This window comes from Manacus candei, unplaced genomic scaffold, assembly GCF_025592945.1.
Source record: "Manacus candei isolate 608988 ecotype Guabito, Panama unplaced genomic scaffold, ASM2559294v1 h1tg000209l, whole genome shotgun sequence".
Lineage (NCBI taxonomy): Eukaryota > Metazoa > Chordata > Aves > Passeriformes > Pipridae > Manacus > Manacus candei.
In genome coordinates this window covers 136,097-160,793 of record NW_026138257.1, presented here as the reverse complement: position 1 = coordinate 160,793, position 24,697 = coordinate 136,097, and the positions used below count along the sequence as shown (strand labels likewise).

The 24,697-nt window shown below is 48.6% G+C and overlaps 1 protein-coding gene and 1 long non-coding RNA gene across 6 annotated transcripts in view; one reads left to right on the top strand and one right to left on the bottom strand.

The window, feature by feature from the left end:
• LOC127464302 (uncharacterized) overlaps positions 1-24,697 on the bottom strand; it is a 52,999-nt gene that overhangs the window by 7,953 nt on the left and 20,349 nt on the right. The window contains exons 1-2 of one of the 4 annotated variants that reach the window (XR_007901286.1): positions 3,985-4,124; positions 3,464-3,583 (exon numbers count right to left, since the gene is read on the bottom strand). This is a non-coding gene — a long non-coding RNA (uncharacterized LOC127464302). Of the gene's footprint in view, positions 1-3,463; positions 3,633-3,984; positions 4,125-24,697 lie in introns of those variants that run through there. The other 3 variants (XR_007901287.1, XR_007901288.1, XR_007901284.1) reach the window with 3 other exon arrangements.
• Positions 4,211-24,697, top strand: part of WDR7 (WD repeat domain 7) — a 30,810-nt gene continuing 10,323 nt past the window's right edge. The window contains exons 1-22 of one of the 2 annotated variants that reach the window (XM_051774582.1): positions 4,211-4,298; positions 8,071-8,242; positions 8,662-8,768; positions 9,085-9,163; positions 9,273-9,447; positions 9,582-9,658; positions 10,160-10,279; positions 10,426-10,571; positions 10,734-10,836; positions 10,975-11,116; positions 11,485-11,733; positions 12,275-12,495; positions 13,249-13,444; positions 14,158-14,372; positions 14,951-15,711; positions 15,846-15,928; positions 16,537-16,620; positions 17,469-17,587; positions 17,716-17,839; positions 18,645-18,758; positions 22,502-22,723; positions 24,222-24,408. In XM_051774582.1, coding sequence (XP_051630542.1) covers positions 8,084-8,242; positions 8,662-8,768; positions 9,085-9,163; positions 9,273-9,447; positions 9,582-9,658; positions 10,160-10,279; positions 10,426-10,571; positions 10,734-10,836; positions 10,975-11,116; positions 11,485-11,733; positions 12,275-12,495; positions 13,249-13,444; positions 14,158-14,372; positions 14,951-15,711; positions 15,846-15,928; positions 16,537-16,620; positions 17,469-17,587; positions 17,716-17,839; positions 18,645-18,758; positions 22,502-22,723; positions 24,222-24,408 — 3,683 coding nt within the window. In that variant the 5' untranslated portion in view covers positions 4,211-4,298; positions 8,071-8,083. The remainder of the gene's footprint in view (positions 4,299-8,070; positions 8,243-8,661; positions 8,769-9,084; positions 9,164-9,272; positions 9,448-9,581; positions 9,659-10,159; positions 10,280-10,425; positions 10,572-10,733; positions 10,837-10,974; positions 11,117-11,484; positions 11,734-12,274; positions 12,496-13,248; positions 13,445-14,157; positions 14,373-14,950; positions 15,712-15,845; positions 15,929-16,536; positions 16,621-17,468; positions 17,588-17,715; positions 17,840-18,644; positions 18,759-22,501; positions 22,724-24,221; positions 24,409-24,697) is intronic. The other variant, XM_051774583.1, reaches the window with a different exon arrangement.

The following is a 24,697-nucleotide window of genomic DNA, read 5'->3' as shown; positions in this document are numbered from 1 at the left end:
AATTTAATTTAATTTTCCTTTTATTTGGTTTCTTTCTTTAATTTCATTTTATTTTATTCTCATTTTATTTTCTTTCCTTTTTATTTTATTTTTTTATTTACTTTATTTCATTTTTTATTATTTTATTTAATTTAATTTTCCTTTGATTTCGTTTCTTTCTTTAATTTCATTTTATTTTATTTTCATTTTATTTTATTTTTATTTTATTTTCTTTCTTTTTATTTTTGTTTATTTTATTTCATTTTTTAACATTTTATTTAATTTTATTTTCCTTTTATTTCGTTTCTTTCTTTAATTTCATTTTTTTCATTTAATTTTTTAATTTAATTTATTTTTATTTCATTTTATTTTTTTTTTCATTACCTTTTCTTTCTTTTTATTTTTATTTCCTGCCCAGCACCGCAGCGGTCGAAAAGGGAACCAGACAAACGGGAACAAAAAGACCCGAATGGCGCCGTGCCGACCCCCGGCTCCTCCCGCCGAGCCCGGGCAGAGCCCGAGAGCTGCAGCCCCCGGGCCCCGCCGCGGCTCCCCCGCCGTCCCCCGGCACCTCCCGCCCGTCCCGCCCCGCAGCGCCGCTCCCGCTGCCCCCCGAGCACGGGAACGAACCCATCGCCCATCGCCCACCGCCATCGCCCATAGCCCATCGCCCACCGCCCATCGCCCGAGCACGGGCCGGACCCGCCCGCAGCCTCGGCTGCGACCCCGCGGGGAAGGGACCCGGACATCCCAGTATGGATCTCGTCCCGCCCCGGCACTCCTTGGACGGGCATCGCCCCGCCCCACAGGATCCTTTTATGGACATAACCCGCCCTACACCACCCTACATGGGTATCGCCCCGCCCCACAGGATCCTTTTATGGATATAACCCGCCCTACACCACCCTACATGGGCATCGCCCCGCCCCGACACTCCTTTTAGGGTCATCGTCCCGCCCTACACCACCCTACATGGGCATCGCCCCGCCCCACAGGATCCTTTTATGGACATAACCCCGCCCTACAGAACCCTACATGGGCATCGCCCCGCCCTACACAGCCGTATATGGGCATCACCACGCCCCGACACTCCTTTTAGGGCGTCGTCCCGCCCTACACGCCCCTTTTATGGACATACACCCGCCCCACACAACCCTACATGGGCATCGCCCCGCCCCGACACTCCTTTTAGGGGCATCGCCCCGCCCTACACAGCCATATATGGGCATCGCCACGCCCCGACATTCCTTTTAAGGGCGTCGCCCCGCCCTACACGCCCCTTTATGTACATACACCCACCCTACACAACCCTACATGGGCATCGCCCCGCCCCGGCACTCCTTTTATGGACATACACCCGCCCTACACAACCCTACATGGGCATCGCCCCGCCCCAGCACTCTTTTTATGGGCACGCCCCGCCCCACAAGCTCTTTTTATGGGCATTGCCCCGCCTTACGAACTCCCATTATGGTCACAGCCCCACCCCACACCCCGTCTATGGTCACAGCCCCACCCCACACCCCGTCTATGGTCACAGCCCCACCCCACACCCCGTCTATGGTCACAGCCCCACCCCACACCCCTCTACGGCCCCGTCCCCCCGACCTGTCCGTCCCCTCGGTCCCCGCCCCACACTCCTCTCACGGGCCCCGCCCGCCCCTCCCGCTGTCGCTCATCCCGGTCCCGCCCCTCCCGCATTCCCGCTGGGAATGCCCCGCCCGTTCCCCGCTCCCGCGTTCCCGGGGGGATCGGACGCTCCCGGCCGAGGGCAGCGCTGCGGGGACGGTCGGGGGGGTTTGAATGTGCCCCGATCCCTCGGTCCTTTCCCCGCCGGGACTCCCGAACCCTCCCGGCCCTGCCCGGCTCTGGCCCGGGCCCGGGGCACCCTCGGCTTGTGCCCCGCAGTCTCCGCCTGGCGGACACGGCCGGTACTGCAGCCCCGACACCGCCGGCGCCGCAAAGGACCCCCCGCGCCCCCCGCGCCCCATCCGCAGCTCAGTAGAGACTCTGCCTTAGGGGGAATTCTTACAGGTTCTGCCCTTGTCCATTTTCCTGGAATTCCACTGGCCCACACGACAGGAACAACTGCAGCTGCTCTGGAATCATCCCAGCCCGCTGGGTGCCCTGGCAATCAGCTCCCAGAGTGCAACGAGGACACACTCAAGGCTATCTATTCAAAGGATCTGCCAGCACTAGAAAGGTTCTCACTATCCTTCTTCCAGGAGTAACTCAGGAAACTTGGTTTGCCAAGAGCCTCCAGGATGATTTCCAGCTTTTGTGGCTCTCTTTGAACTATTTTTCCCATAACTGCAGCTGGGACCATCACCTGCCCTTGTTGGACCTGTGTCTGACCAGGACATGTGCAAACCAAATGGTGGGGACTGGAACACACACCTTGCACTCCTGCAGCTCTCACAGTCACATTCCAGAGAAAACAGCCAATTGCACCCTCACTGCTCATTTCTTAATCCCAATCCCACACTTGTTTGGCACTTGGAGCACCACTTTTAGAACCCAATTACAGCCCATTAGAGAGCTCCATGTCTAGCAGGGACAGGGACCCCTGGGATACTCTCAGCAATGCCTGAATCCATGGCAGGGACCTTGCTTTGAGCTCCCCAGGGCCGGGCACCCCGAGGATCTCCCCGAATAATCCTTTCGGTGCGCGCTGGAGTCCTCGGGGTGCCCCAACCCGGGGGGCACCAACAGCACTGTCCCTCCAGGGGGGCCCAATTTGGTCCCAAGGGTTCAATGGACAGCCCAAAAGGCATTTCAAGAGTCCTTCTTTGGAACCTCAAGTACCCAGAACACAAAAGAAACCAAAGACCTGTTCCCAAGGCCAAAGAAACCTCCAAGTCTGGACTCCCAGATTAAGATCCCAAACACCAAATAATACCCCACCCAATGTGTACAGGGAGGAAGCCACAAGAAGGCCTTATTTACAAAGGCAGGGGGATTTTGCCTGTGTCCCAGACTGGTCCGGGGATCTGAGGCCCTTCCCGAGAAAATCTCGGTGCCGGCGTGAAGGGCCAGAGATCCCTTGGAGCCACGGGAGAGCAGGCACAGAGTCCCTCCTGGGGGGGCAATTCTGCTGCCTGAAAACAGCTCTGCAAAGAAACCTCTCAGACTCAGCTGGTGAGTTTTAGAAGCCAGGCATTCCCACACACTAAGAGATTTTAAGAGCTCACTGACTGAAAAAACATCGAGCTTTTATCGTGGACATCTGACCTCCAACAGACAGCTCCTTCCCCCTCTCAGTACAAAATGATTTCCGTGGCATCATTTCATAGGAAGTGCCCGGGACCCCCAGACTGTGCTTTCCAGAACAGAAAAGAAACAGAGGGAAGGAGCTTTGCACAAGTGGAACACACTCCAGAACAGACCTGACTTTAGGTTTGCTCTTTGGGTTCAAATCCAGCACCCAAAAACTCCAGCAGGAGAGCTGGCCCGTGACCCGTTGGACCCTGAAAATCCATCTTACCATGGGCTGGAGGCAAATCCCAGTTGGACGAGTCCCTCGTGCCTGCAGACGCCTGGGGATCCTTTCTATCCCGACAGGAGAAAGGGGGACCTCGGGGACACGGTGGCACTCGACATCCTACTGAGAGAGGGGCGGGTGACTCCGCCGGCGCCATTTCGGGCAGGGGCGGTGCCGCTATCTTGGGGCAGGGCAGAGAGGGGCGGGTGACGCCACCGGCGCCATTTTGGGTAGGGGCAGTGCCGCCATCTTAGGGCAGGGCAGAGAGGGGCGGGTTATCCGCCGGCCGCCATGTTGGGTAGGGGCGCTGAGGGGCGGGAGCGACGCTGCTTCGGCCATTTTGGTTACAGGCAGCTGAGGGGCGTGCCGGTCAATTTAGAGCACGAGCGGGGAGCTATAAGAGGGAAGCTCTGCCTACATAAAGTTTTTCGTAATTTGTTATTCACTACTTTTTTTTTTTGGCGTTACGGGGTGACGCTTCTGCTTTTTTTTTTTAATACAGGCATAATAACATTATTATTTACCTAATAACACGTAAATGTCACTTCGGGGTGCCTCATAACGGCGCTTTCCCTGCTCAGAACGACAGACTCTGCTCCCGGCTGTTATAACTTCAAGGCCCTTCAGCAATCGTTAATTAACAAATCAAGTGAGTAGTTCCCCGCTCCCCGGGCGCGCTGAGGGCGGTCCGGCGGTTGCCAGGGTGACCCGGCTGCCGTGAGGCGCGGCGGCCGCGCTTTGCGGCAGTGCCGTAAGAGCCGGCGGTGTCACCCGGCCGGGGCCGCTCCCGGGCCGCGGCTCCGGGACGGGACAGCGGGACGAGGAACCGGGAGAGCCGGTGAGAGCGGGATAACGGGGCATGGAGCGGGGCCGGGAGAACGGGGCGGGCACAGCGGGAGCGGCCGGGCGAGACCCCGGCGCGGGTGCTGCGGGGGCCGCCGGGGGCTCTGCGGTACCGGGACACGGGGATAACGGGAACGGCGTGCGCGGGAGCCCGGGGACAGGGAGACACGGGTGTCCAGCTGTCCAGGTGCCCGGGGACAGGGAGACACGGGTATCCAGCTGTCCAGGTGCCCGGGGACAGGGAGACACGGGTATTCAGCTGTCCAGGTGCCCATGGCCCCAGGTATCCACGGGTACAGTTCTCCAGGTGCCCAGGATTGGACTCCAGATTTCAGCAAGTTTCACCCCAAAACAAGCCCCGGGTTCTTAATGGATGGGGCTTCCGAGGGGTCAATTAACTGCAGTTTGGAGTCTCAGATTATTATTATTATCTCGTCCTCTGCCTTGCTGTGGAACCTCCTGCGTATCCAGGGAAGTGTTTTAATTGTCTTCCCCCAATTAGTCCTTTTTCTCTGTGCCCGAGTGATAAATAGAAAGTGTAATTTGTAGTTAAATTTAGAATAATCGAGTTTTTATAAAATGCATAAACAACCCATTAATAGCTGGTTTGTGCTATTTAATGCTATTTTGCAGTATTTTTTGGCAGGTTATTTTAGTGTCCACAAGTATCCTAATGTTAATTCCTCATTTAATGGCAATAAAAGTGTTTGGGAAGAGCATCTTGGCTTGATAAAGGTGTTTAGGTGAGTCTTGGCTTCAGTATTTAATATCTTGCACTTCAAAAATCAGTTTAATGCCTTCACTCAAATAAGGAGCTGATCCCAGACTGTTAAATCTGCCTAAATCCCAGCCTTAAACAGAGCAGTTCAGAGAGTCACCTGATTATTCTATCAGATGAACAGGTTATTTTAAATTTTTTTTGGTTCATTTACTAATCTGAAGAAGTATTAACAGGAAGCACTTTGCTAGTGGCAACTCCATTTTTCCCACTGAAGTTCCCTTTTCTGCCGGAATCCGTGGCTTCCCGAAGTTATAAATAGCTGGGATGTGGGAATTCATGTGGAATAACCCCCTGGCTGCTTTTTTGGCCCATCTGGCAGCGGGACAGTGTCGATTTGCTCCCTTGAAAAAAGGGAATTATTGATCTGTCTGGGACAAAAGGGGAGTTTTGGTGCTCTCGGGGGCCGCAGTCGCCGTTTGCCAGGGGCCGAGCTCTGCAGTTGGAATTCTTTGGGAATTAAGATGTGGTTTTTCCTCAAAAGGAAGCTTTTCCTGAAGGCCTTGAGGCACCACAGGAGAAAAGGAGAAGGAAAGAGGTAGTTCTGCTTTTCCCTCTCTCTCCCCCCAGAGCCTTGGTTTGAAATATCAGGGGTTGGAAGAGACTTTTATGTTGCTTATTGGCATTTTTCAGCTCAGTTTTAGTCATTTATGGTTCATTTCCTCCCCAAAATCGGGTGGTAAAAGAGTGAAATGGGTATTTTTGGTTGCTTTTGGTGGTTTTGTTGTTCTGTTGCATCTGGACACCTTATTGCTGGGTTTATTCTGTTTTTATGGTGATTTTGCTGTAAATCAAGGAGGGTTTTTAATCGTGGCTCTTTCTGTATTGGTTAAAATTTTTAATTAGTTTCTATTTGTGATTTTCTATTTGTGATTTTCTATTTGTGATTTTCTATTTGTGATTTTCTATTTGTGATTTTCTATTTGTGATTTTCTATTTGTGATTTTCTATTTGTGATTTTCTATTTGTGATTTTCTATTTGTGATTTTCTATTTGTGATTTTCTATTTGTGATTTTCTATTTGTGATTTTCTATTTGTGATTTTCTATTTGTGATTTTCTATTTGTGATTTTCTATTTGTGATTTTCTATTTGTGATTTTCTATTTGTGATTTTCTATTTGTGATTTTCTATTTGTGATTTTCTATTTGTGATTTTCTATTTGTGATTTTCTATTTGTGATTTTCTATTTGTGATTTATATTCATGGTTGTCCAGACAGAACAATCGATCCAGCGTTGCATAACAAATTAACACTGCACGGGCAGGTGATGGGGGTTGCAGTGGAGCAGCTTCCAAAAGATTCCATACTTGGATTTTTAGGTCTTTTATTTCTAATTTGATTAAATTCAAGCTCTCAATGAAATAATTTTTAATTACCAGAGTCCGAGGAATGAGTTGCCTTGTTCTGAAGTGGCATTTTTTGTGATCTTAGTGACTGGATGATGTGGATTTTGTGAAGTGGGAGGCTCCAGGGAACTGTGTTTGTAAAATATTTTAAAATATTTCTTCAGTGAATCCTGCTTTGTGCTCCTCTAAATCAGAGGTATGAGCTGGGACATTCAGAGCATAACAGGAGTGTTTAGTTATTTATTTAACACAACCTCGTGGCCGATAAGAAAATGTCAGTTCTGAAAACTTGGAGCTGGGAATGTTGCTACCGACAACAGAGGCTTGTTTTGGGATTTAAATCTCGTGCTAATGCAACTGGATTTTATTGCCACAACTTGAATTTCTGTTTTCTTTCCACTTCCCGGCCACCGAGACAATTTTGGCCTCGTGGCAGCTCCAATTTCCCCGTGTTGTTTGTGTCAATATCTTTATAAGATATCCCAAATGTTGCCATAAAGATAGAGCTAGACCTGTTTCCTGCTGGGTAATGGCCAAAATCCACTTTATCAGTGGATCTCACACGGCTGGTTTCACCAGGATATTCTGTGTTTTGAGGGGTGTATCTGTGCAATCAGGTGTTTAATGCTGTCAGTAATATCAGATATGGAATAGCAGGGAGGTAATAATATCAGGAGTATAATAATATCAGAGATGTAATGATATTAGGGATGTATTAATATTAGGGATGTATTAATATCAGGGATCTAGTAACATCATAGATATAATAACCGGGGCTTCAAACATTTGTTTGTTCAAAATCACTCCGAAAAGAGCGATTTTGGCCACACTCTCCGCATGCCCAGGGATGTGCTGTTTGGGGCCTAGATGGATAAAAAGCCTGTGGAATTTTGCCAAACATGTGAGGGGATATGTTTTTCCTGGGCAGTTTAAGGGACGCAGTTCGGTCCCTGAGGGAAGATGAAGGCCCTTCCTGAGGGAAGATGAAGGCCCTTCCTGAGGGAAGATGAAGGCCCTCCCTGAGGGAAGATGAAGGCCCTCCCTGAGGGAAGATGAAGGCCCTCCCTGAGGGAAGATGAAGGCCCTCCCTGAGGGAAGATGAAGGCCCTCCCTGAGGGAAGATGAAGGCCCTCCCTGAGGGAAGATGAAGGCCCTCCCTGAGGGAAGATGAAGGCCCTCCCTGAGGGAAGATGAAGGCCCTCCCTGAGGGAAGATGAAGGCCCTCCCTGAGGGAAGATGAAGGCCCTCCCTGAGGGAAGATGAAGGCCCTCCCTGAGGGAAGATGAAGGCCCTTCCTGAGGGAAGAGGAAGGCCCTCCCTGAGGGAAGATGAAGGCCCTTCCTGAGGGAAGAGGAAGGTGGTCCCCGAGGGCAGGGGAAGGCGGTCCCTGAGGGAAGGGCTCCCTGAGGGCAGGGGAAGGCAGTCCCTGAGGGAAGGTGAATATGGTCCCTGAGGGAAGGTGAATGTGGTCCCTGAGGGAAGGCAAAGGTGGTCCCTGAGGGCAGGGGAAGGCCCTCCCTGAGGGCGATCTGAGGGGTCCCTCATGGAGATACCGTCACTGTCGTATCCGGCATTCCCAAAACTGGCTCCGTCGGGTTTCCCGTGGCCCAGTTCCATGTCTCTGGTGCTGTTTTGTTGCAGGCCGGCGGGCGGGATGGCCGGGAACAGCCTGGTGCTGCCCATCGTGCTGTGGGGCCGCCGCGCCCCCACGCACTGCGTGTCCTCCCTGCTGCTCATGGACGGTGCCACCGTCATCGTCACCGGCTGCCACGACGGCCAGATCTGCCTCTGGGACCTCAGCCCGGACCTGCAGGTAAGAATTCCCTCGGGAATCGCCGCTCTTTCCCCATATCCCATCTATCCCTGCCTTCCCAAGCCATTCCCCTTGTCCTGTCCCTCCATCCCTTGTCCCAAGGGCCTCTCCAGCTCTCCTGGAGGTCTCCCCTTATTTATAAATATCCAGAACTTGTCTTGTGCAACAATAGTTTCCCCCTGTCAATTTTTTCATTCAAACTGAGCCAACTTTATAGATTTTATTGATATGAGTTTGCAAATTGCCTTTTTTTCCAGTGTTAAGTAGAAACTCTTTTTCAAGGTTATATATCCACAGCTACACTAATTAAATATGTGTATATTAATAGATATATAATATATAAAATAGAAAGCTGGCATATGTGTCTTCTGTTTTTCAGAGTGGTATTTTGACTTCCCCTTTTCTTTCCCTGCTCCCAGATTAATCCCCGAGCTCTGCTGTTTGGTCACACGGCCTCAGTTACTTGTTTATCCAAGGCCTCAGCTTCCAGTGAAAAACAATATATAGTGAGTGCATCTGAGAGTGGGTGAGTTTCCCAGCAGTTTTGATCTCCACAACTGTCAAATCATGGAAATCTGTCCCCAAATTATCCCTATTTCCACGCTGGGGCTGCGTTGGATTTTTTTTGATCCTTAAAAAAAAAATTCATCAGCAAATACATTTTATTTTTTCAGTGGTTTTATTTGCTAATCAGAAGGTGGAGGAGGGAAGGATTTCTTGTGCAGTTGATATGCAAGGAATGGTTCCAATGAAGTTCCTCCCAGTGTAGAGGGATTTTGAAATGTTTGGAAGCCTGGCCTGGTTTCCCTGGAGTTTTAGGGAAGTTTTTTTGGTGTTTTTAGGGAGATGTGCCTGTGGGATGTGAACGATGGGAGATGCATCGAGTTCACCAAACTGGCCTGTGCGCACACGGGAATTCAGGTCAGTCCTGGAAGGATTCCAGAGCTCTGGCCATCCCAAACATTTTGGTTTGGATTAAAAATGAAGGAATTCCTGTCCCACCCGGGGTATAATTTCTGTGTCTTGGCAGTTCTATCAGTTCACAGTCGGCTCGCAGCGGGAAGGGAGGCTCCTATGCCACGGGCATTATCCCGAAATTCTGGTGGTGGATGCCACCAGCCTGGAAGTTCTTTATTCCCTGATATCCAAGATCTCTCCTGACTGGATCAGCTCCATGAGCATCATCCGATCCAACAGGACACAAGGTGATTATTTCTCACTCCTGGCCTTGGTGGCTTCCAGGGGTGTTTTTGGCCTGAAGTTTTAGTTTCTCCTGGGTGTCTTTGTACACCCAGTGGAGAATTCCTTGGGATCTCATCCTGGTTTCTGTGTTTCCCAGAGGACACCGTGGTGGCCGTTTCCGTGACCGGCATCCTGAAAGTCTGGATCATCACCTCGGAAGTCAGTCGGCTCCAGGTAAACTGCTGGATTATTTTTTTAGGAATATTCCTTTTTTGGGATTATCTCCAACTCCCTGTGTCCTAATGAATAAAAGTCTGAGATTTACTGCACGTTTCAGACCTCTGGGAAATTAACTCCTCCCAGAAACCCCTTGGAAAAGATGTTTAGCAACTTAGGGAAAAATTAACTTATTCTTTAAGTTTATTCCACGGGAGTGGAATCTGCTTTATCCCACTTTCCTACCTGGCTGCAAGGTGATTCCCTGACTAAATCAGCACCACTAATCCATCCTGCTGGGGAATCTGGGAGACTTAAGTGACCAAAGAGGAGACCACGTGCCTCCTGCAGATCTTCTTAGGAGGAATAATGGAATCAGAACCGCTCCGAGCGTTCGGGTTTCCCTCAGAAATCAGCTGTGGGGCACCTCAGGGAATACCAGAACCTCTATTCTGTGGGGTCTGAGTTCGATTTGAGCAGGAAAAGAATGATTTTGGTGTTGGTTTTGGTTGTTTTTAGGATACCACGCCCGTGTTTGAGGAGGAATCCAAGCCCATCTACTGCCAGAACTGTCAGAGCATCTCCTTCTGCGCCTTCACCCAGCGCTCGCTTCTGGTCGTGTGCTCCAAGTACTGGAGAGTAAGGCAGCAACCCCTGGGGCCTAATTTAATTAAATTACCCTGAAACATGCAGAGCAAGATGCTCCCAGTCCTTTCAGTGTGATTCTATTTACATATTTAATGCATATTTAGATTCCTGACACCCCTTTTGTTGTTTCTTCCCAGGTTTTTGATGCTGGGGATTATTCCCTCTTATGTTCAGTTCCCAGTGAAAACAGTCAGACCTGGACTGGTGGGGACTTTGTGGCAGCTGACAAAGTGATTGTGTGGACAGAGGATGGACAAAGTTTCATCTATAAATTACCAGCCAGGTAGGCAAAAATTAAATACTCCCATTTATTTCATCTGGAGGGGAAAAACACTGAAATCTTGGGCCAGTGCAAAAAACTGAAAATAGGCACATAAATATGAAACTGTGCCAGAAATTTTAAATCCTGGGAATTTGACTCCTTTCTCCTCCTCCTCACCCCCAGCTGCCTCCCAGCCAGCGACTCGTTCCGCAGGGACGTGGGGAAAGCCGTGGAAAACCTGATCCCACCTTTGCTCTACAGCGTGTTGGACAGGGCAGAGAAACAGGTGAAACAGGAGTTTTTCCTCATGGACTGCAGGAATTTCTGGCCTGCTTTTAAAAGGCACAGTGCAAACTGTTGAGGTGAGCATGTGGCCTAAAGTTATTGATTGATTTTTTTATTTACTTATTTATTTTTTTAACAGCTCCTGATATGTCCTCCAGTCACTCGCTTCTTCTGTGGCCAGGGAGAGTTCTCCTACAAGCTGCTGATCCAAGGAGACTCCTCGGGGAGACTGTGCATCTGGAGCGTGCCCGACGCTCTGGAACAGCAGGAGAGTGCAAGAGGTACCCGATGAACAGCCTTTTAACAGTTTTAGGTGTGTTTTGGCTGGACAAAACCCTGCTGGTTCTCTCAGATATCCAGGACGTTGGGCTTGAATAGTAAGAGTTGCAGTAATGTGATTTGATAACGCACCATCAAAATCTTAATTAGGTTTATTTAAGAGTTACAGCAGCTTCATTTTTTCATCAATGCTCAAAATCTTAATTAGCTTTATCCTTGTAGCCAGTACATTTATTTCCAGTGCAGAATCATGGAATGCTTTGGGTTGGAAGGGAGCTCAAAGCTCCTCCAGATCTACCAACCCAGGCTGCTCAAATCCTCCTCCCGCCTCACCCCTTCCTTCTTTTTTTTCCCCTTCCTTTTTTGCCAGGCCTGCCAAGCACCACCTCCATCTCCCTGCAGGAAGCTTTCGACGAGCTGAGCCCTCGCCCCGCGGGCATCATCGACCAGCTGAGCGTGGTGCCCGGGCTGGGCGAGCCGCTGCGGGTGACGGCCAGCGTGTACATCCCGGCCCACGGGCGCCTGGTGTGCGGCCGCCAGGACGGCAGCGTGGTCATCGTGCCCGCCACCCAGACCGCCATCGTCCAGCTGCTCCAGGGAGAGCACATGCTCCGCAGGGGTACGGGAAAGCTGGGAATCATGGAATCATAAATCAGTTGGGTTGGAAGGGACCTCTGAGATCACCCTGTCCAACCCTTGATCCAACCCCGCCGTGGTTCCCAGCCCGTGGCGCTGATGCCACATCCAGCCTGTCCTTAAACACCTCCAGGGATGGAGAATCCCCCACTTCCCTGGTCAACCCATTCCAATGGCTGAGCACCCTTTCTGGAAAGAAATTCTTTCTAATCTCCAACCTAAACCTCCCCTGGCACAGCTCAAGACTGAACCCTCTTGTCTTGCTGAGAGTTGCCTGGGAGAAGAGACAAACCCCCACCTGACTCCCCCCTCCTGTCAGGGAGTTGTAGAGAGTGAGGAGGTCTCCCCTGAGCCTCCTCTTAATGTAAAAAAAAATACTAATATTAAAAACAGGGTGAATTCTCTGAGAACATGGATTGCAGTGAGTCTGTTCCTTCAGAGAACTGATTTCATTTATATCACTTTATACCAAAACAATTTTTATTTAATGTCAAAAAACACTAATCTCCATCCCCGACCCCCAGGTTGGCCGCCCCACCGGACGCTGCGGGGCCACCGGAACAAGGTGACGTGCCTGCTGTACCCTCACCAGGTGTCCTCCCGCTACGACCAGCGCTTCCTGGTCTCGGGAGGGGTGGACTTCTCCGTCATCGTCTGGGACATCTTCTCGGGGGAGATGAAGCACATCTTCTGCGTGCACGGCGGCGAGATCACCCAGCTCCTCGTGCCGCCCGACAACTGCAGCGTGAGTGGGGAGTGGAGGGTGGAATGCTCGGGGTGGAGCCGGGGCTTGGAAGGGCTGAAGTAAAAGGTCTTAAAAATAAAAAACAAACAAACAAACAAAAGCTTAATTATTATGCTGTTGTTATTATTATAGTAATAGGAATAATAATGTAGTGTGCACATAAAATATAATATATCAGGTGTTTTATTGTGTGTGTTAAGATATATAGTATTATATACAGTATGTAGTGTGTATGTATAGTATCTATAGTATATATATGCATATATAGTATCTATATATGTATAGTATCTATAGCCTATATATGTGTGTATATATATAGTGTATATACACACATAAAGTATATATACACATATATGTAGTGTATATAGCCTGTATATGCACATGTAGTATATATATATAATATATATAACATATGTTATCTGTGTACAATTACATGCATTAAACATCACTATATATTATCTTATTCTTATACATTTCTATGTTATCTTAAAAACAGCTTAATTCTGGGTTTTATGGCTTTGTTCTCCTCATGTTTTAATTATATCAAGGATTTAAAATATTACCAAGAGTAAATTTCCAAGGCAATTTTGCCTCGTATAACGTGGCTGAGTAAGTACAATTTCATGAACAAAACGACATTAATTGCTTGGAAACCGCCTTTTGTCTGATTTTGCTCACCGTGGAAAAGGTTTTAACACCAACAATCTCTGCATTGTGATTAAGATAACTTTTTAAAATTTCTTTTTGATTTAGGCCCGAGTGCAGCACTGCGTCTGCTCCGTCGCCAGCGACCACTCGGTGGGCCTGCTGAGCCTGCGGGAGAAGAAGTGCATCATGTTGGCCTCCCGCCACCTCTTCCCCATCCAGGTCATCAAGTGGAGACCCGCCGACGACTACCTGGTGGTGGGCTGCTCCGACGGCTCCGTGTACGTCTGGCAGATGGACACCGGTGAGCTCCCGCACGCCCGGAATCCATCCCTGATCCGGGCAAATCTAGGTTGGCCGAGGGCTCCAAGGGCAGAGTTAAAGCTGGGGGATGACACTGAGCTGGATGACACCAAGCTGGGGGGGAGTGTCGATGAGCTGGAGGGCAGGGGGGCTCTGCAGAGGGACCTGGACAGGCTGGAGAGTTGGGCTGATTCCAACGGGATGAGGTTCAAGCAGGCCAAGGGCCGGGTCCTGCACTTTGGCCACAACAACCCCTGGCAGCTCCAGGCTGGGCCAGAGGGGCTGGAGAGCAGCCAGGCAGGAAGGGAGCTGGGAGTGGGGCTGGACAGGGAGCTGAACAGGAGCCAGAGTGTGCCCAGGGGGACAAGAAGGCCAATGGATCCTGGCCTGGCTCAGGAACAGTGTGGCCAACAGGTCCAAGGAAGTGATTCTTGCCCTGGACTCAGCGCTGGTGAGGCCACCCTTGGAGTGCTGTGTCCAGTTCTGGACCCTCAGTTCAGGAAGGACATGGAGGGGCTGGAGCAGGTCCAGAGAAGAGCAACAATGCTGGTGAAGGGACTGGAGCACAAGTCCTATGAGGAGAGACTGAGGGAGCTGTTTCTGCTATTCAAATGTCTCCTTTATCTTACTGCATCTTAATTTATTACCTCTAGGCCTATTATGTGTTTCTTTTACCATCCTCTTACATTTTGGCTCTCCCAAACCCCCCTGCAGGCGCCCTGGACCGGTGTGTGATGGGCATCACGGCGGTGGAGATCCTGAACGCCTGTGACGAGGCCGTGCCCGCCGCCGTGGACGCCCTCAGCCACCCCGCCGTCAACCTGAAGCAGGCCATGACCCGCCGCAGCCTGGCCGCCCTCAAGAACGTGGCCCACCAGAAGCTGCAGACCTTGGCCACCAACCTCCTGGCTTCCGAGGCCTCCGATAAGGTCAGCTGGCTTTTGGGGCAGCACCCCTTTTTTTTTTGCCTTCTGCTGTTATGTCCTGCTTGGAAAGAAATGTCCCTTAGTGAGAACATTCCTTAGGAACACCAGCACCATCCTAATTCCATAAAAACACGTGAGCTCAGCCTTGGGTGCTGCTATTCCTTCTGGTTTCCAGTCTCCTTTCGTGACTTTTTTCAGCTTTTATCTCCTCTTCCCTTTTTTTTTTCCCCCCCCCTTGGGAGGAAGGGAAGGAGGAAGAAGTTGGACTTAAGGAGTGGAATGACCCACAAGTGGTGTCTGGGTGAATTTGAGGAGCTTCTTCTCCGACAGCATAAATTGATTCTGTAGTTCAGTCTCCAAACCTGAAATATTTCATGTGGCTTAATAATAATGACAAAAGCTTGGATTTTTGTTGTTCCTTGGAATGTGACTGATCTTGTGGAGTCCAGGAGAAAGAAATGTGAACTCGTGTCTTCCCTGGAGAACTTTTATTTATCCATAAACGTCCGTGAGTTGAATTTCTGTGTTTTGAGGGTTTCTCCGTAGAAATTTCCATTTGTTCCCTTGGTTTTTTTTTCCAGGGGAATTTACCCAAATACTCCCACAATTCCCTGATGGTGCAGGCCATCAAGACCAACCTGACGGACCCCGACATCCACGTGCTGTTCTTCGACGTGGAGGCCCTGATCATCCAGCTGCTGACGGAGGAGGCGTCCCGGCCCAACGCCGCCCTCGTCTCCCCGGAGAACCTCCAGAAGGCCTCCGGCGCCTCCGACAAGGGCGGCTCCTTCCTGGCCGGCAAACGGGCGGCCGTGCTCTTCCAGCAGGTCAAGGAGACCATCAAGGAGAACATCAAGGAGCACCTGCTGGACGACGAGGACGACGAGGACGACGCACTGAGGCAGAGGAGGGAAGACGGCGACCCGGAATATCGCGCCAGCAAATCCAAACCGCTCACCCTGCTGGAGTACAACCTGACCATGGACACGGCCAAGCTCTTCATGTCCTGCCTGCACGCCTGGGGCCTCAACTCGGGGCTGGACGAGCTGTGCCTGGAGCGCCTGGGAATGCTGAAGCCTCACTGCTCCGTGTCCTTCGGCCTCGTGTCCAGAGGAGGCCACATGTCCCTGATGCTGCCCGGCTACAACCGGCCGGTGGGCGGAGCGGGCGGGGAGCCGGGCGGGAAGGTGTCCGGCGCCGAGGGGCCGGGCAAGGGCACCTACGGCGTGTCCCGCGCCGTCACCACCCAGCACCTGCTCTCCGTCATCTCCCTGGCCAACACCCTGATGAGCATGACCAACGCCACCTTCATCGGCGACCACATGAAGAAGGGGCCCACCAGGTGGGATTGAACGTCTTCTTTTGGGGGGTTTTGGGTATATTTTGTGTGTTGGGTGTGTTTTCCATCAGGGACCCTTTGATGTGTCTCCTCATGGGTGTTTTGTGTTTGTCTCTCCCTGGATATTTTGTGTTTAGGCCACCCAGACCCAGCACCCCCGAGCTGGCCAGAGCGAAGCCACCACCCCCTCCCGTTTCCAGCCAAGGACAAATTAAACAAGGTAAAATATCCCATTCTTTGGAACCTTTGGATCCATCATTCCAGCTCCTGGCACACCAGATTTATCACCTGGTTATTGAGCATCCAAATATTACATGGGAGGAAAAGGCAGTGCAATGTAATATTAAAAAAGTAGTGTAATAGTGTGATATCCACCTAGATAAAATTATTAGTGATTAATAATATCCACCTAGATAAAATTATTAACAATTAAGACCTTTTTAAGAATCATTCCCAGGTGCTGGTTCTGCCACGAAGTCATTCCCTGCCAGGGAATTTTTGCCACTTTATTCCCAGGGATTTTTTATCTTTCCCAAATATCCAAGTCTCTCTTACTGTCTCTTCAGCTGCATGTCTACCTCTCACTTCTGGGAAAACCTGGAATTCTCGTTCAGTTGACCATTGTTTTTTTAGTTTACTATTATTTTTCAAGTTGAACATGAAATTTTTCAGTTGAATATTTTAAGTTGCACCTTCTCCTTCAGTTGGAATATTTAAGTTGAAGGTTCTTTCCCTTCTCCAGCGATTACTAACCCATTTTTCTGCTGCTTTTCCTCACTTGCCTCTCTTTTTTTTATCTCTTTTTTATTCCTCCTTTTGCTCTGCAAGTTGCTCCTGCTGCTGCTTCTAACCTGGAATCTGGGCACTCTGACACTGCTCCTCCTTTACATTCCTGTTTCTTAGTCAATGAAGGTATTCCTTCCTCACTTTTTCTATTTATCCTTTCAGCTAAAATCCTTTATCGCTGCTGGGACACTTTAATTTGATTTATAAAGGAGTTTTCCTTTGCCAGGGGGGTGGGTTTGCTCTTTCTCTTAGCAAAAGAAAAGCAAGTTTCCCCTCGTTTAAATCTGATTTTTGGTGGTTTTTAGGAAGACTTGGGATGTATTTAAACTACTTGGGGTCAGGGCTGGAGATAATTTGATCTAATAAATATTTATTGCCATTGTGAGAAACATCTTCCTACACAAACACCCTGTGGGCAAGTTGCTTTAAATCTGAATTTTTATCACTGGTGTATAAATTCCTGCTTCCACACATCTCTTAAACTGGAAGTTCCTCCTTTTTTTCAAAGGAAAATTGATAGAATTTCTTTAGCACCGTGGTGAAAAAATTCACATTTTTGTACCCAAGAAATTAAAAATTGCTGAGAAATTAAAACTTGCAGATTTATATGTTCACCTGAGGTATTTTTCAAGTCAGGGGCTATAATATTAAATATCTCTTAATCTCTTACTAAATAATTGCTGCCTGTGGAATATTTCCCAGGCGTTTGTGCAGTTGGAGCTCCGGATGTTTCTGCAGGCCCGGAGCAGGAATTCACCCGGGTTCAAATCAGATTGAGGTGGAAAACCAAGGAAAGTCAGGACAGCAAATTCCATGTGATCCTTAAAGGGATAATAATTCCCGAGGTGGCTGTCATTTCTTTATAATTATAATTTATTTATAATTTATTTATGTTGGTGCTCCAGGGGTAAGTCGATTCGCGCGCCGCTCGGCTCGCTCCGGTCGCTCCCCCCCCTCTTCCCGCTGTTTTCCAGGCTGGAGCCAGCTGGCAGCCATGCACTGTGTGATGCTCCCGGACCTGCTGGGCCTGGAAAAATTCCGCCCCCCTCTCCTGGAGATGCTGGCGCGCCGCTGGCAGGACCGGTGCTTGGAGGTCGGTCCCGCGCCGCGTTTTTCCGTCTCCGGCTTTTCCTTTCCCTTCATAAAACCGTTCTTTCCCACCCCCAAGTCTTCCAGTTTGGCTTTCTGATGGGACAAGGGGAGTTTTTGCCACCCCTGCAGGTGCGGGAGGCGGCGCAGGCGCTTCTCCTGGCCGAGCTGCGGCGCATCGAGCAGGCGGGCCGCAAGGAGACCATCGACGCCTGGGCCCCCTACCTGCCCCAGTACATGGACAGCGTCATCTCCCGTAAGGAAGGCCGGGAAAACCTGCCAAAAGACAGGGAGAACAGGGGGGAAAACCCCTGGGAACCCACAGTTATTCAGGATATTCAAATAGATCAGCCCATTCCGGGGGGTCGGAGCGACTCTCGCCAAAGCCGCCCCTCGACGGGCTCCGGGGTTGGAGTTTTCAGGGGTAAAAAAACCAGTAAAAATGGATATCTTCCTCTCTTTTAACCCCAAAGTGCTTATTTTTCCTGAAATCAGCTTTTTTTCCTGCTGGGAATCCAGAATTATTCATAACCAGGTCATTCCGGGCGATTGGAGCAACTCTGGCTCCTTCAACAGACCTCCAGGTTTGGAATTTTCAGGGGGGAAAAAAACCAGGAAAAATGGGTATTTTCCTCTCTTTTAACCCCAAAGTGCTTATTTTTCCTGAAATGAGCTTTTTTTTCCCCACTGGAAAAAAAAAATCTTGGTTAAATCCAAATTGATTTGGGAAATCAGTTCTCTAAAGGAACAGACTCACTGCAAGCCACATTTTTAGGGAATTAACTCTATTTTTAATATTAGTATTTTTTGACATGAAATAAAAATCATTTTGGTGAAAAGTTCTATAAATGTTATCCCATGTGATTTATTATAAATTTCCGGGTGTTATTCCCATTTTTTTTGAGCTCAGAGAAGTCAGATATTTCAGCAGGTGGTATTTTAATAATTCCAATTATATCAGGGAATATAACTGGGAATATAATATATTTCTGTCATTTCCCATTTCAGGGAATATAACTGGGAATTTCTTGATTTTTTTTTTTTTTGGTCTTTCCCTGCAGCTGGAGTGCCCACAGAAGCTGCTCAGACTGGCACTGCCAGCCCAGAATCCGTGGGCACAGAGGGCAAAGTGCAGGAGGAGGAGCAGGACCTGGGGGATGATGATATCGCAGCGGGTGAGCCTTTACTTATTATTATTTTAATTTTATTATTATTTTAATTTTATTATTATTTTAATTTTATTATTATTTTAATTTTATTATTATTTTAATTTTATTACTATTTTAATTTTATTACTATTTTAATTTTATTACTATTTTAATTTTATTACTATTTTAATTTTATTACTATTTTAATTTTATTACTATTTTAATTTTATTACTATTTTAATTTTATTACTATTTTAATTTTATTACTATTTTAATTTTATTACTATTTTAATTTTATTATGATTGTTGTTATTATTATTTTTGTTATTGTTATTATTATTTTATTATTATTCTATTAATTGGCAGACCTTCTTATTGTAGTCCCACCTAACTGAAGTCATTTTAAATTCATTCCTGAAGTGATTTATTCTATTTTTCTGTGCATCATTCCCATTTTTTTTAACTTGGACAAATCAGATATTTCAGCAGATGGTATGTTAATAATTCCAATGATATTAATTTTTCCATATATTTCAGCAGGTGGTATTTTAATAATTTCAATAATATTAGGGAATATAACTTGGAATATAATATATTAACATAATTTCCTATTTCAGGGAATAGAACTGGGAATATAATAAATATATTTATATAATTTATCATTTGAAATCCAGGCTGGATTTTTCCTTTTGGGAAGCAGCCCAAGGTGAGGGATTATGGGAACAGCACAAAGAAAAATGGGAAAAAAATGAGAATTATTAGATTTTAGAATTCCCAGGCACAGGCTTCTTAACTCCCTGCATTGCCAACTTTCTGGGTGTCTCCAGGAGGGCAGAAATTCCCAAAATTCCCGCTGCTTTTGGCCCTCCCAGGCAGGAATTTCAGCTCCCGAAGCTCCTCCCGTGCTGGGCCAGCGGAGGGAGCTGTGGCTGCAGGAATGGCTGCACTTCCAAGCGTTCCCAATCCTTTGCCAGCGGGAGGTTTGGGAGTGAGGAACCACAGGTTGGATCCAACGTTTTCCCTCTTTTCCTGCCTTTTCCTGCTCACAGTTCCTGGGATTTCTGGCTCCTGATTTCTTTGGAGCGAGTCCTCCGTGCTCAGCAAATCACTTGATCCCCTTTATCCATTCGAACTCTGCATTTCCAATGTTCCTGTATTCCCATAATACTGTGGAATGCTGGGACTAAATCCCAGCTATCTCTGTATTCCCATAATGCTATGGAATGCTGGGACTAAATCCCAGTAGGAATTAGAGGGTGGAACCACAACCCTGAGCTGGGTGGGGTCAGTCCTGCTCTCCAGGACTCTCTGTGCCGGTGGCCACGGCCACAATTTTGTTGGATCAGGATCTCCAGGGCTTGGATTTGATGTTCCATAGGGATTTCTGGATCTCCTCCGAGCTGGAGTAGCTCCTCCAGCCTGGGAATACTCCGAGTTTGCACCTGCTTGGAAAATAGAAAGCCCCTCCCATAAAACCGCTCCGTGCCTTAATTCCAATCCAGTGATTCCTCTTAATTCCAATCCACTGATTCCTCTTCCAGTTAAAACCCGGAGAACTTCATTTAATCCTTTTATTCTAAGCTGGGCTGAAATTAATTTTCCCTCCAAAGTGGGCAAAGCCAATTAACGGGAGTTAATTGGAGGGAAGCGGCCTGACCTCGTGGCCGTGCTTCCAACATCCCACGGCCTCCTAAACCTGAGAAACTTGGGAATATTTCACCTCCATCTCCAGCATTTTGTCCTGTCTTTGTGCTGTCTGCTCTGAGCAGTCCTGGGGGTTTATTTCCATATTTGGGAATATTCAGGAGGATATTTGGGAGCGCGCTCACGCCCTCCACCCGAAATGGGGATTTTTCCACCTCAAATCCCGAAGGTTTTCATCCTTTTTTTTTTTTTTGTTTGTTTTCCAGCCAGGCCTCTTGGAGGTTATTAATTTTGTCCCACTGATAGGGTGATCAACCGTCCTGTCGGGAAAATGGATCTGCCTGTCAGCCCCGGCCGTGATTAAAGGGAGCGGCGGCGCGGGGACAAAATACCAAATTCTTCCATTCTTCCAGGCATTATTCCGGTGGAAAAAATCTCCCAAAGGCCCCTGGCAGCTTAGCTGGGGGGAAACCATTCCCATCAATTGGAATTAAAACCAAGAAAATCAAAATATCAGGGAGGATTTTTTTTCCCCCCTTTATTAAGTGGTTTTACTCCCATCCGGTCGGTTGGGTTTTAATTTCTGGGATTTGTGGATTCCCAGGAGTTGGGTTTTGTCCAAATCCTGTCAGTGCAGATTCTGTGGCCTGGAGAGGTCGTGGATTCCCCATCCCTGGAAGCATCCAGGGCCGGGTTGGACGAGCCTTGGAGCAACCTGGGCTAGTGGGAAGTGTCCCTGCCTGCCATCCCTTCCCACCCAAACCACGCCATGATTCCGGGAGGACGCTCCCAAATCCCTGCTCCGGGTTCTCCGAAGGGTTAACTCCATCTCAACCAAGCCATGGCAGGGGTTTAATTTCCTACTGGAAGCAGCACATGTGTTGGCTTTTCCTTTCATTCCCATCGATCCGCATCCCACCGACCCTGCTCCCGCAGCTGCTGCGCTCCCGCCGCCGCCGCTCCGCGTTAGGGCACGGATCCGTGGATCCAGGGATCCGCAGCCGGGGCTGCACGGGCTTGGATCCCATTCTGGATCTGGGCACTCCCATCCCAGGGAATGGGGCCCTCTCTGTCCAGGTGGAACAGCCCAATGTCGACGAGAATCCGGGATAAACCTCCGGTGGACAATTCCAACCCTTCCCTGCCCTGCTTTGTTCCAGCCCCTTTTCATCCTTCTTCTTCTTCTTCTCCTTCTTCCGAAGGCGGTTGCTATTGATTTTTTCCTTTCCTTTTTTTTCCCCCCTCTCCCTTCCCATTGTTGAGCTTTGCCTTGGTTTTTTTTCCTCTCCCTTTTGACTGAGCACAGCTCCCAAAATTCGGTTCATTTCCTTGATTTCTTGTGGATATCATTAACCCTCATTAATTCCCCCTTCATTAGTCCCCGAGCCCGATGAGCCTCATCCCGGGCCAGGTGGTGCCTCCCAACTCCTCAGCACCCAGGAAGGATTCAAACTTCCTTATTTTTTTACAGTACAGGGTAGGGAATTTCTTAGGATGCTGGGAATTAATAGAGATAATTAATTAAATAATTTAGGTAAAAGTGAGCTTTCTTTGTCAGCATAAATGACTTGGGTGGTTTCATTCCAATAATTTCCTCTAAGATTTTGGGATATTATTAAAAAGAAAAAAACTAACTTCCTCTGCTTAGTGGAATTCAGAATCCCTGGGCTGTATTAAACTAATGACCCATATTTCAGTTTTATTTAAAATTCCTAATTATGATGTTTAAAAATCCCATCTGTAACATACCACTCTATAAAAATTCCCATTTGGTTTAATGGCACGTGGTGTTATCCTAAAATTTAGCAGCAACTTGGATGTGATGATGGATCCTAAACCAAAAGGATGCCGAGGAGTTATCCTGAAAAAAAATCCATCTTCTTTTAAAACCAAAGGAAAATTGAAGTGAACAAGAACAATCACTAGACAAAGACAAAATTCCACGCTGAGCAAACAAAACTCAGCAGTTTCCTGGTGGATTTTTTGTCCCCGTGGAGGCAGGTTTGGAAGGGGAGATTTCGAGATTTATTAGAATTAAACCGGAATCACATCCATGCCTAAAAATCCTGGTGTGATTGAAGTTCTTTATTCCTGTGTTTTCTTTGGGATGTTCTTTGTGTTTTCAGGGTGTCTCTCGGGCCTCCTCCAGCCCAAGAAGGTCTCCACGTCCTACGAGGAGCGGCGCAAGCAGGCCACGGCCATCGTCCTGCTGGGGGTCATCGGGGCCGAGTTCGGCGCCGAGATCGAGCCCCCCAAACTCCTGACCCGGCCCCGCAGCTCCAGCCAGATTCCCGAGGGATTCGGCCTCACCAGCGGCGGATCCAACTATTCCTTGGCCAGGCACACCTGTGAGTACCCCCAGCTGCAAACTCCTTCCTTGACAGTCCCTTTTTCCCCCGGGAAAGAGGAAGGTCGGGAATCGGGAACGCGCGGGAAGAGGCTGCCAAGGAATCGGTGCTGCTGGAATTCTGGCAGCCTTTATTCTTAGTTTTAAACTGCATTTATTCAATTTATCCTGGAATAACCAGGAGCAGGAACACCTTCCCCAAGGCCTGTCCAACCTGGCCTGCAACACTTCCAAGGGTGGGGAAATCCATAAAATACAGGATATTCCTCCCTGTTCCAGTGGCATGGAATTCTGATTGTGCCTTTGGGAGAGGGTGGAACCCTCTAGAAATCCCCACCTACAGCTGCATCAATCCCTGCTTTCCTCACTGCTTGTTCCCACAGCTATTCCAGGAATAAAAAATGCCACCCCAGGAACGCCCCACGTGGCTTTAGCAACAAAATCAAATCCTAGAAATTATATCCTTTTTCCCATTATTTCCCTCTTGAATTATATATATATATAATGTATTTTTTTTTTTAATTCTATATATTTTTTTTTCATACTTAATATTCTGAATTCTGTGAAAATCCCGGAGTTGATGTGGATTGGGAGGGATTTTAAGGATCATCCCATTCCAGCAGGGATACCTTCCACTAGCCCAGATTGCTCCAACCTGGCCTGGAATATTTCCCAGTTGGAAAAATTGTGATCTGATCCTCGGCATGTCTTCAGAAAAAAATCCTTTTAATTGAGGCCTAAAAATATCCCGATTTTTACACCCCAGAGAAGATCCGGGATGAGAAATTCCCCGGGCCAGGAGCAGGAAAAGCTGAAGGGGTCTGGATTTTTGGACCCAGCTTTGGGTTTTGGTTCTTGATGACTTTTCCTCCCGGGATATTAACGGGAGGCGGCGAAGCTCCGGGAATGCTCGCTGGCCCCGCTCCGCCGAGCTTTTCCAGGGAGCTTTTCCGGGGCTAATTACCTCGCGGCCGCGCCGCCTCTAATGTGACATGTTTATTGCCCTAACGAACAACTCATTAGCCGCCCTGATGTTTTTGTCAATATTAATTCCTTCGCTTAAGCCAAGGCAAAGCTTTTAAACAAAGATGTCCTGGCTGAGGATTGGGCAGGATTGGCTTCATCCAGCGGGATTCCCGGGGAAAAGCCGGGAATGTTTCGTCGGGGTAACGGCTGAGGAGTCGCTTTCAGAGCTGGGGCATAACACTGACAGTTTTGGGTGTTGTTGGTGTGAGTCACCAGGAAAACGTGAGGTTTGTTTATTAAACCAAACAAGCCAGGAAAACCTGATAAAATCAGTAATTACCTTTATCAGGAGGTAACAAATAACGATGAGGAGATAATAACAAACTACCCGCGTTGGGAAGCGTCGCTCCTACGCGTAAATAATGAATTTTATCCAGTGAAATGAAATATTAATAATGTTCCCTCGATATCCAGCGCTTGGACTGGGATTTGGGATTGCTGGGGATTGTTTGGGATGTGGTTCCTCCCCCCAGGCAAGGCGCTGACGTTCCTGCTGCTGCAGCCGCCCAGCGCCCGGCTGCCGGCGCACTCCACCATCCGCCGCACCGCCATCGACCTCATCGGCCGCGGCTTCACCGTCTGGGAGCCCTACATGGACGTGTCCGCCGTGCTCATGGGGCTGCTGGAGCTCTGCGCCGACGCCGAGAAGCAGCTGGCCAAGTGGGTACCCCCAGCACTGGGCCGTTCCCATTCCCATTCCCATCCTCGAGTCCTGGGGCCGAGGAGGGCAGGGTGAGGTGAGACATGGGGAAGAAATCCCTCCCTGCCAGGGGGGGCAGGCCCTGGCACACCCTGGAAGCGACCAAGGCCGGCTTGGAGCCACCTGCTCTAGTGGGAGGTGTCCCTGAGATGATCCTTCAAATCCTTCCCAGCCCAAACCATCCCACCAAGTATTTGTTGGTGCCACCACGCAGATTTTAAATGAGGGTTGTTTTAATCCCATGGATGT